Source organism: Acipenser ruthenus, chromosome 2 (genome assembly GCF_902713425.1).
Source record: "Acipenser ruthenus chromosome 2, fAciRut3.2 maternal haplotype, whole genome shotgun sequence".
In the NCBI taxonomy this organism is placed as follows: domain Eukaryota; kingdom Metazoa; phylum Chordata; class Actinopteri; order Acipenseriformes; family Acipenseridae; genus Acipenser; species Acipenser ruthenus.
Genome location: NC_081190.1, coordinates 7,555,372 through 7,567,594, shown reverse-complemented (window position 1 = coordinate 7,567,594; position 12,223 = coordinate 7,555,372). Strand labels below are relative to the sequence as shown.

The window sequence follows — 12,223 nt, the reverse complement described above, 5'->3', positions numbered from 1 at the left end:
TACATACTGCTGTAAATGTTGTTCTGTAAACGAATTTCTTCAGAGGGTGTCCACTTCTGTTATTTTATTGTGTGTCTGATACATTGATTCTGCAGTGTGCATTAGGATGGGTAAAAATCCAGGTAAATGATTTACTGTATATAGTTTTCTAACGTAATATTTATTTAACTCCATTCCATTTCTTAAATGTCTGTTTACTTGAAGGCCGGGTTTAGAGGACAGTGGCAATTTATCAGCATTGCTTGTAAATCAGTACAAGTTATGAGCAGTTGTCGCAAAACTTCATCTGATCGTGTTTCTTCTATAATTTTTTATTTAATTTTTTTTTTAAGTTTAGTCGTCGCCAGTGGTTTTTACCCCGATTTTCTCCCCAATTTGGAATGCCCAATTATTATTTTTATCCCGTTTCACCGCTGCAACCCCCTGGCGACTCGGGAAACGGAGGCTGAAACACGCGTTCCTGCCAATCTGTCATTTTTTGCACTGCGGATCCACAGACCTATAGTGCCGGAGGACAGCACAGATCTGAATGGTTCGCTGGTGCACGGTGAACCGTGGATTGCCTGCTGGCCTAAGCCCTCCCTACCTGGGCGGCGCTTGGCCAATTGTTCGCTGCCCCCTAGGAACCCCCGGTCACAGTCGTCAGTGACATATCCTGGATTCGAACCTGCGATCTCCAGGCTATATGGCGCATCCTGCACTCCACGCGGAGCGCCTTTACTGGATCCACCACTCGGGAGCCCCATAAAATTTTATTTTGTAAAGCTCATACGTTCTCTTTCCAGGTGCATTCTCAGTTGTTGTTGAAGTGATGTTACAAGAAGCTTTTGATTTGACTTCAACTCAGCTGTTGTCACTCCATGTGCTGAGCCAGTACTTGGATACCAAGCCTGATCTCAAAGTAAGTGCATTATTTAATACTGCGCGTAACTATGTATAACACCAACTGACAATTAACTGAGGAACCCTCCGCGTGTAGTCAAAAAGTGATTTTTTGATTTTCAGTCTTTTTGCATTCCATTTTTAACATTTTTACTACTGTCATTTCACATCTGCAAACCGTTTAATAGCACACCCCGTTGATTGGATATGGCTCAGTTCGCTGTTTGCTTCCCTTGCTTTCATGAAGTCTGTTACTGTTTCACTTGCTAGATAATTTTATAGTCAGGCGTGTCACTGGCTCCAAATGCATGTCGGTCAGTAAGGAAAGCATGTTAGTTAATGATGGGAAAGAAGACGAGGGGACAGTTTTACTCTGCTGAAGAAATAGCCTAGAAAGTACAACACTACCTGTAAAGAAAGCTTGCAAGCAGTGATTTCTTTATGTAGTGTAATACCAGGTACCATGTTAGGAAATGAAAATACTAGAACGTACAGTATGTCTTTCAAAACTCAACATTGAAGATGATAGTTAAGATTTAATAATTATTTTGTTAACTACTGCATTATATGTGATTTTAAATATGGGTATTATGAAGGGGGGGGGGGGGGGGGGGTAATGTTTGCCATTGTACCACAAGCAAGTGAGAGAATGCTTCTGTAGCTATTTGTTCCAAATTAAGTTTTAGAAACTAGGCTGCTGGGATTGTGTTAGGAGTTGTTGCATTCAATTTCTCCCTTTGTTATCAATCAATGTTCCTGCTAATGCGCTGCTTCACACAAAGAAGAGAAATAGTGCATTGACTGCATTGACGAATTGAACAGAGTTGTGTTTGACATATTGAATCAGATTATTTTAACCAGTCGAATTCATTATGAAATTGGTGTATTGCCGACTCTCTCTTTTTTTTTTTTCTTTTCTCTTTCAAATCCCACCAGTGGGAAGAGGAACGGAACCTCGGGGCGGCTCTGTTGATCTCCGGACTGAAACAGGAGAATACAGTCGGCTTTAGTGCTCAACTTCTTGGCTGTTCCCTTCTCGGTATGGTTTTAATCTTTTTTTTCTTTCCATCACACTTAATAAAATCTTTTTTTAATGAAATCGCCCCAGCTGTCTTTCAAAGCTAACATAAAAAGGAACCAAAATGAAAGTAGCCTTCCTCTACATCAATAGACAGCAGCTGCTGAAAAGATGACGCAGTTTGGCTGAGTGACATTAGCATGCAGTACTGTAGGTGTATGTGCCAGGGGAGTCTTGTCTTCCATTTTAGATCCTCCTACAACTTGTGACTGGCGTGACGTTTCTGGAACATACTGGGAAATTGATATTCAGATATTATAGAATGCTCTGCCTTCGTTTGTCAGGGAAGCTGGGGACTGTTACAGTTTCAAGTCAAGACTAAGAGCACGTTTTTATAAAATGGCTTTCTTATCTTCGAGGGCTTTAATGTTATTTTAAAATTGCTGCTTTTGTGTTATGTGTATACTGTTATTTAAATGGTCTGACTGTGGCAGTTGTATGTGTGATGTCACCATAGCCACTAGTTTATATTTGATTGAAAATCCATATCTTACAGGTGATCCATAAATGAAATAAAACATTCACATGTAGTTTAAAAATACATTATAAGGAACAGTAATCATGTTTTTATAATTTAAATAAAAGTACACATCTAATATGGAATTACGCTTGTCAGGTGATCCCGGAGATTGGTTGTGCCTCCATGATACAGCAAAGAGTCGCTTGCACAGTTTGCATTCAGCTTTTCATCATCTGGGCATTTAATCACAAACAGCAGAGGGTTTTCGAGACGTTTCTTTCAGTGCAGCTTGCACTATACAATGCTTTGCTGTCGAGATGACGAATGAAGAAATTAAAGTTCTGCCTCCGGATAACACGAGCTGAACGGGGAGACAGTGCTCAGTTTTCATAATTAAAATTATTAGCATTGCATATATTTTGTATGTCTCATACTTATTCTACCATAACACTTCTCTTACACTGTCTAGTACACTAGGTATTCAGTACATATTTTATTGAAGCCCATCAAACGCTATAGGTACCGCCCCAGTGCTTTGGCATAATATACCCTGGTCCAATGCACGGTGCCATATAGAGATGCTGCGTATAACGATTTGATAGTGGATTTTAATACAACTTTTGTTTAAGTGATATGCATTATAGAAATCAAAAGATTGAATTTCGCATGTGAGTGACATTTATTGTGTGATTTATAGTATTCACACATTGTCACAGTTTCTGGTAAGAGAAAAAAGAAACCTTCGAACCTTTGAACACTAATTCAGTATACAGTTTAGTTATATTATAATTTGAACACAGCCCTAATTCAGTATACAGTTTAGTTATATTATAATTTGAACACAGCCCTAATTCAGTATACAGTTTAGTTATATTATAATTTGAATACAGCCCTAATTCAGTATACAGTTTTAGTTATATTATAAAAGTAGGATATTGCATGCAGCTACACTTGCTTTTTAGGCAATATCCTTATACCCAGCTTTACATGTATCTGACATACGCAAAGCCACATGCAGTGATAGTGTATTTTGCTGTTTCCACAGTCGTTTTATTTTACGTGGACTCCTTATCCCAAACACTTAATCCATTACAAATTCTTTGTGTTCTACCTATATTAGGACTCAACCAAAATATCTAAATAAGTTGCTTTAAAGAATGTGCACGTCCGAAGTACACTGTTAGCACTGTTAAATGAGTTCCCTGTTGTAAATACATTAAACCGGAAGATGTTCCCCACAGACTCGCCATGCTTCAAAGCGAGTTACTTTGCTGATTGATGTAAGTCCGTTCTTCATTGCAAGTGATCACATTGATGCCCCGTTTTGCTGTTTTAAACAGGAAAAGTTGAACTTCGTCAGGGGATCCGTGCCTTGTACCATCAGATGCCACTGATGTGGACCCCTGGGTATCTGAACAAGTCCTTGGCTGTGATGGAGAAGGTGTCTGCACTGCCTGCCCACGTGAAGCTCTCCAAGGAGGCAGTAAGGGCCTACCCTTTTCTCTGATGATTAAAACGTTAACTTTGATTTTTTTAATTATTATTATTAAATGCAGACGTGTTTCTGACTGAAGACTGATGCCAGAAATTAATAATTTCATACAGATACATGTTACACATGGAGGAGACCATGTTTTTTACGACCAGTCTTTAATAAGAATGACATTGTCTTTTTCAAAATCATGGCCGTGCTCCAAGGCTGGTTAAGTGCTATTGTTGCGTTTGTGTAAAAGGGTAATTAATCAGCGCTCCAGTTCAGGGTCGTACAAGGCTTTTTATTCTGGCTTTTTTAAACACTGACAGACTGGCTAATGTGCACAGCTTGCAGAACTGTTTTTAAAATGGCTCTAAGAGGCTGGGCATGTCATTAATTATAGAATATTATAAAAGTGTTTTTTATTTATTTATTTTATTTACAGTGAGTCATTTATTATTTATTATTATTATTATTATTATTATTATTATTATTATTAATTAGTCATTTAGCAGATGCTTTTATGCAAAACGACTTTATCCAAATCACAACTTCTGCTTCAGAGTCACTTACAATAAGACCTCGGTTTTGCATCTCATCCAAAGGCACAAGGAGGTTAAGTGACTTGCTCAGGGTCACACACAGCGAGTCAGTGGTTGAGCTGGGATTTGAACCAGGAACCTCTTGTTGTCAGGCACTTTTTTTAACCACTGGAACACCAAGCCTCCTTACATATGCAGAACTTCCATTGACAAAATGACAACAGCAGCGACTTAGTGATTTACAGCAATTTAAACATGCTTGTAAAATAAACACAACTGACTGAAAAACTCTGCAGTTCGCCCTGTCCCATTTCTTTTTTGCAGTAATCGCACCTCCCTCTCTGATACAACCTCCGCTACTGTATTCTGCAGTTCAGATTGTGGTGTTTGGAAGTGCACGACAAGGGTTAAAAAAAACCCAAAAATCCACAGACCATCATTTCTAAAAATATCTCATCTCTGGCTATGGAGATTAAACAGCAGTCTAGTTGTATCAACAAGCAAAAGTCCCTGTGCTTTATGTTATCGTATTCATTTAAATACACCCCTGAACTCATTTTAAAGGATTTCCTGTAACCTTCTTACATCTCCATGGCAGAATGGAGCAAGGTAAAGCTAAGGAAGTTGCTGCTTGTTTTTCTATATGGAGTAACAGTGTACAAGAACAGTGGTTTGTTTTTAAGTGTGGTGTACACTCAGATCAACTCCCCGACTTCTGATCAACTACTTGGTAATACTTTGTCAGTTATTACAATTCCAAATGTAATTACATGGTGTGCCAGAGTGAGACCCTTTGAGACAACTGCCATTGACCAGTGAAGTAAAAATAAATGTTCTGAAGCTACAGTGAAGCGCGTACAATGTGTATTCCACAACTATAGGAAAAAGAGAACAAAAAGATCATCACAACATTAGGGAGGGGGGGGGGGGGCGTTTTTAATGTTGCTATTGATGTAAAAACATCTTCTAGAGGATGGAATAACTGGGAATACATGTACCAATTAGGTAAGCCTGGAATAGGGAAATAAGAAAGCTGGATACATTTTTTAAGGTTTCCTCCAGAAGTTGCAAAGAATTTGTCCTATCTCCTCTTCACCTAGGCTGCTGCTCATTGATTTGATTTCTCTCAACACACAACAGCAACTGACATCAATCTTTAATTTGTAGAAGACCAGGGGGCTTGGCGTGTTTGCCTCTAGATTACCTTCCCTTTGGTTATGAAGAGTTTCAGTCACCAGTGCCTAAAGCTACAGCAACATTGCTCTAGTCAGCATAATAAGTGTACAAGACTTCCTCGCTGTTCCAAGGTTAGCAGATTCTATGACCATGACACACAGATGCACTAGGAGTTGCATTTTGTACTGCATGCACGTTTTCAATTTAGTGAGTGTTCTTTGGCTCTAAAGGGCCTGGCGCTCGTACAGTTAGGGATTGCATTTAGCGAGGACCTCGAAGTCAGCACATTACTGAGCGTTTGCCATTCTCCCAGTGTGTTTCCTGAACAGTGATGGATATGCCAGGGATATGATCATTATTTCAATGGCAGTCCACAGTTTGACAGGCTGTCGTCCCTGGAATCAAGCTCTACCCTGCTAACACTGAATAGCAACAGGCAGAGATGCTTGTCCTTGACCAGCATACTGATGATGTCATGAAGCCGTATTGCTGCTTGTACAGTGCCTTGCGAAAGTATTCGGCCCCCTTGAACTTTGCGACCTTTTGCCACATTTCAGGCTTCAAACATAAAGATATGAAACTGTAATTTTTTGTGAAGAATCAACAACAAGTGGGACACAATCATGAAGTGGAACGAAATTTATTGGATATTTCAAACTTTTTTAACAAATAAAAAACTGAAAAATTGGGCGTGCAAAATTATTCAGCCCCTTTACTTTCAGTGCAGCAAACTCTCTCCAGAAGTTCAGTGAGGATCTCTGAATGATCCAATGTTGACCTAAATGACTAATGATGATAAATAGAATCCACCTGTGTGTAATCAAGTCTCCGTATAAATGCACCTGCACTGTGATAGTCTCAGAGGTCCGTTTAAAGCGCAGAGAGCATCATGAAGAACAAGGAACACACCAGGCAGGTCCGAGATACTGTTGTGGAGAAGTTTAAAGCCGGATTTGGATACAAAAAGATTTCCCAAGCTTTAAACATCCCAAGGAGCACTGTGCAAGCGATAATATTGAAATGGAAGGAGTATCAGACCACTGCAAATCTACCAAGACCTGGCCGTCCCTCTAAACTTTCAGCTCATACAAGGAGAAGACTGATCAGAGATGCAGCCAAGAGGCCCATGATCACTCTGGATGAACTGCAGAGATCTACAGCTGAGGTGGGAGACTCTGTCCATAGGACAACAATCAGTCGTATACTGCACAAATCTGGCCTTTATGGAAGAGTGGCAAGAAGAAGCCATTTCTTAAAGATATCCATAAAAAGTGTCGTTTACAGTTTGCCACAAGCCACCTGGGAGACACACCAAACATGTGGAAGAAGGTGCTCTGGTCAGATGAAACCAAAATCGAACTTTTTGGCAACAATGCAAAACGTTATGTTTGGCGTAAAAGCAACACAGCTCATCACCCTGAACACACCATCCCCACTGTCAAACATGGTGGTGGCAGCATCATGGTTTGGGCCTGCTTTTCTTCAGCAGGGACAGGGAAGATGGTTAAAATTGATGGGAAGATGGATGGAGCCAAATACAGGACCATTCTGGAAGAAAACCTGATGGAGTCTGCAAAAGACCTGAGACTGGGATGGAGATTTGTCTTCCAACAAGACAATGATCCAAAACATAAAGCAAAATCTACAATGGAATGGTTCACAAATAAACATATCCAGGTTTTAGAATGGCCAAGTCAAAGTCCAGACCTGAATCCAATCGAGAATCTGTGGAAAGAACTGAAAACTGCTGTTCACAAATGCTCTCCATCCAACCTCACTGAGCTCGAGCTGTTTTGCAAGGAGGAATGGGCAAAAATTTAAGTCTCTCGATGTGCAAAACTGATAGAGACATACCCCAAGCGACTTACAGCTGTAATCGCAGCAAAAGGTGGCGCTACAAAGTATTAACTTAAGGGGGCTGAATAATTTTGCACGCCCAATTTTTCAGTTTTTTATTTGTTAAAAAAGTTTGAAATATCCAATAAATTTCGTTCCACTTCGTGATTGTGTCCCACTTGTTGTTGATTCTTCACAAAAAATTACAGTTTCATATCTTTATGTTTGAAGCCTGAAATGTGGCAAAAGGTCGCAAAGTTCAAGGGGTCCGAATACTTTCGCAAGGCACTGTAGATCCTTCAAGGTGTCAGTAATGTGTTGTTTATTATTTACAAATTCCGCAAGCAAGTATTGACCCTAGTTCCTGTCCGTGAAGCATTCACTCACGCATTTCAAGTCATTGAACCCAAGTGTTTTCTTCAAGCAGTGCTATTAAAACGTTAAGGCTGGGCCCTATCCACAGTTATTGTGTGTTTGTTTTGTTTAATTAGTATGTTATATGGTTAGGTCGTGTCACTTCGAGCACTACTTTGGTTCTTGATCAGAGAACCCAAGGGAGGCTAACAGATATATAGATGGTTCAAACCCTAAAGTGCATAGTTTGTGTACTGGCTTACAGTGTGATGCCTTTAGACAGCTTTAATCAAGAATAACCACACAGTCCCATTCAATTTGAAGTTTCAACGATTCAGAGCATTATTAGTACAGCTTTGGTTCATTAAATGCTTAAAAATGGATCGAGTGGTTACAGACCACGTCGGATCCCAGCTAATAGGCAATCTGAGAGGCCCAGTATCTGTACAAACTTAACAGCGTTAATACTTAAAACAATTATGATTATGCTTACCTCCCAATATATGTAAGTTTTGTGTAGAATATAAGTAAAGACAAGAGCTGTCCTCAAACCAGAGGTTTCTGAATACGACCAAACAGCAACCAGCTTTTCAGAGGTCTTCCGAGAATGGACCAAACGGCTTGTGTTACCAAGCTGAATAATGATTTACTGGAGTCTTGCCTTGGCTTTTATAGAACTTTTCCTCTGCTTCGTGCGTTAGAAGACATTTCAATCTAAACATCTGTTTTGGCAGCTCTTATCTAAGTAAGTAATACATTTAAAAAGTTCCATAACTCCTTTAAAATTAATCGTATATGATCTCATGTCCTCTACCTTCCCAATCTCTAAAATAGGTGAAGTAATACTCAGACTGATAACATATTTTCCGGGATCAAAGAGTTATTTATTGCTTATTAAGATACAAGTATGTGTGTCTGTATATATATATATATATATATATATATATATATATATATATATATATATATATATATAATTACACCAGCTCTGTTTAATTATTCCAGCCTTGGTCTAAAATATATTTCCTTCTCAACAGTAACAACATACTTTTCAGTGTGTTCTCAATAGGCTGGTTTCTTTTCATATATAAATGTATTTTAACAAACTGCTTCTCTAGCTAAAAATCCCCTGCTTCAGCAGTGTTGCAGAGATGTCCCAACTTATAGATAAGGATTCTAGAGGCCCCTCTTTTCTAGTTAGCACTCTTCAAACCATTTGTTAGTATTCTCAGGTTAGAACTGTATGCATGCTACTAGAGCAAATATCCTTATGAAGATTATCCAGCAAGTTGATCAGAGCTTGAGTTGAATTGAATTTCCAGTTCAAATGCTTTTAGAAACAACTTGATGTATTGTTTGCAAACTGCTTAGAACAAGAACTCGCAGATTGAAACGAAATGGCTGTGCCTTAATAAATATTTTTTCCATTTGCTGTTTCAGTTGTTACAGCAGAATAGACTTGTTTCTACCAATTGCAGCTGTAGGATAAAGTAAATAACTGCACACAATTTCAAGAAGTATTGGATGTTTGCTGTCTGTTCCTTGAATTAGCTGCATTTCATTTTTTGTATTGTTTGCTTGCCAGTTGGATGCCCTAGAGACCATACTGCAGACTCAGTCTTCGACAGCCCCGGAGTCCAGTGAAACTGAAGGGGCAGGTGATTCACAAGACACCAGTCCAGACACCACAAACGTAGAGAAGGAAATGGAGAGGACAAAACTCCCCGACTATATGAACAGATTTCAAGTAGGTAGTTGTGGTGCTGTGTTTATTTTACACCCCCAGGTTTGCATAATGTTTTATTTCTAACCTGTTCATTACCCTAGGATTTGAGTCATGTTTTATTCCTGTTTCTGCAATTGTGGGTATTTGGCATGCCTAATAAAGTATTTAGCAGATTTAACATTTTTGGGCAGTCTGAGCAAGCCTAAGCAAGGTGGAATTTCTATACTGAGGCCATAGAAATATGCAGTCTCTTCCCCTTTAAAAAATGTGCTGTGGAAAATCTCTGATGGTCATTGATATGGTTCTCTAACTGAATTGGTCAGGAAGGGATATTCATGTCCTGAGTGGCTTTCCTATTTAGAGTACTGAGGAAGGTAAGGTGGCTGAAACATCAGGTTCTGTATGTGTTAAATACAGTGACTGGTCAGGCTAAAACGATGTATTCTTAATAAACCCAGGAGATTAGCATGGGCACTTTGATTTGGAAGCTAACAGAGTTACGCAGCCTTAGACAAGGTCTGTAAGAGTACTTGTGGAGAAGGCTAGCTTCCCTGAAGATGGGAAAATTGTATTGACTGAACTTTCTGCTTAGTGCCATGGCTCCCCAGGTTTAGTGAAGGTGATTATAATTCTTTCTAGACAGTGTAATGCTGCCTGGAGATGGAATTGCTGCTGAGCACCAGCGCTATCAAGCAGAACTAAAATACATATGTTTTTTTTACAGTAGAACCTTTATGAACAATTAAACAAAAATAAGTCAGGAGAGCTGTGTTTAACTAGTACAATTCTCTTACCATCTTCACATTTTTTATAGTAGCCAGGAGCCTTGTTTCCAGCTTCAGGTGATATGTAGCTTCAAGGTTGTACAGTATTTATTAAAATGCTCATGATCTTCTTACACTAATATATTATTCTAATATATGTTATGTGCACAATAACACACTTGGATGTGTGGGGAGCGAGCGAGTCAGTACAACCACACACCTTCTTGTGTGTTCTGTTACTTACATGTTTGCTCAATTTGTATAACTTGTAAACTGCTATATGTTATTTCAATATGCTTTCAGAAAATCACAACCCACAGAGTTGTGTAAGTTGCATGTTAACTGTGCATTTAGCTCTTAACAGACATTGGCTAGTCTAATGCTGTTAAGTTAATGACGTGGAAATCCTAAACTATAAGGTATATGTTGCGAATGTTTGATAGGCTACAAAGGGCTCATACAGCATTGATAGATAAAGCTTTCAGCCACAATCAGTGGAGTAGTTATCAAGTTAATGGTCTTCTGGATCCAATAAGAGATATTCAGCTAACTGTAAACAACATCTGGGACCACTCCATAGCCCTCTTATTCACTGTCAGGGAATCTGGCTTTCTGTCAAGGCAGTCCCATTCTTTGTAACCTGGATTGTACGGTGTGAACACATGTCCTTTCAGCTATCGTGTCTGGAGCTGTCCTAAGCGAATCTGTTCACATGGTTCAATACGGATATCCGCTGTTGAGTTTTTCATTTTATCTAGCCTGTGGTTATCTGGCACCTGTAAGCTGCAAATACAATGATGTGTGAGTTACTCTATCAATCCTATTTGGATAATGGCATCATGCAGAAACACCTGTAATCAGAAAGTGTGTGTGTGAGTACTGTATATAAAGCATGTTAGGTGGGCTAAAGGAAACACAGTTATGATATAATAAGTTGAATGAAACTGCATTTAAACTTGACACAATGGACATGTAGTGTAACTATAACCCGCAGTTTACAAACTTTTGGATAAACTCACGTAAAACAGCAACGCAAACTATTTTTCTGAATCTAATCTATTTTACAGCAGGAACTCATATAAGCATAGTGTATGAGTGCCTATGTTTAGATCGCTGTGTTGAATTTTTAAATGGATATTGATTGCTGCAAATGGGTTTTTGGCACTCTCTGAATAGTTATTTTTTCGCTGCTTGTTTGTTTGTTTGATTGATCGGCAGGAGCTGAACGGTAAGCTGCGGTCCCATGGCAAGGTTGAATCTGAAAGCATGCTGACCCTGACTGGCAGCCTCATTGAAGAGAAGCTGGCCGCCATCGAAGCCACTGACATTGCCGGGTATGAAAAGAAGCTGCAGGAGTGGGAGGAGGAGCGAGTCCATCTAGCAAAGAGGGAGAAAGAGATGAGAGAAAAGGCCCGACTGGAGCGAGAGGCCAGGCTGGCAGCCAAAGCCTCCTCTTAGTGCAGCAATGTCAGGACACCAACACTTTCTATTGGTACATCTCTGTAACAAGCACATCCCTGCTGCATTGCAAATAATAAGGTCCTGTTAGAAAACATAGATATACCGGTATGTAGTTTGTGAATCTCAATACAGAGCTTGACATGGATTCTTCTGTTGACAAGCCAGCAGAGAAAAATCCCAGGTGATTTATAATGTCTAGGCTGAGTCATAGTGAAGGGATTGGTCTGGGCAGAGTTGGGTTTTTAAATTGCTAGATACCCTTTTGTTAAAGTCAGATTTCTTGTCATGTCTCCTCTGCACCTGTTCACCCAGAATCATTCCAGACATATTGGTCCCAAACGATGTTGACATGAACAGGTCCACTTAAAATTCTGCTTTTTGAGTTATCAGTTGAAATTATGTATTACTCAAACAGTCACCTGTTGTTCATGCAATTTTGTTTTATTAAAAAAAAAGTTAAGATATGGTCA

General features: G+C 39.3%; 1 protein-coding gene across 2 annotated transcripts in view; it reads left to right on the top strand.

The window, feature by feature from the left end:
• LOC117403906 (small ribosomal subunit protein mS27-like) overlaps positions 1–12,223 on the top strand; it is a 25,938-nt gene extending 13,715 nt beyond the window's left edge. For both annotated transcript variants that reach the window (XM_058987949.1, XM_034928455.2), the window contains exons 7-11: positions 786–901; positions 1,819–1,921; positions 3,761–3,903; positions 9,388–9,549; positions 11,511–12,223. In XM_058987949.1, the coding sequence (XP_058843932.1) occupies positions 786–901; positions 1,819–1,921; positions 3,761–3,903; positions 9,388–9,549; positions 11,511–11,750 (764 nt within the window). In that variant the 3' untranslated portion in view covers positions 11,751–12,223. The remainder of the gene's footprint in view (positions 1–785; positions 902–1,818; positions 1,922–3,760; positions 3,904–9,387; positions 9,550–11,510) is intronic.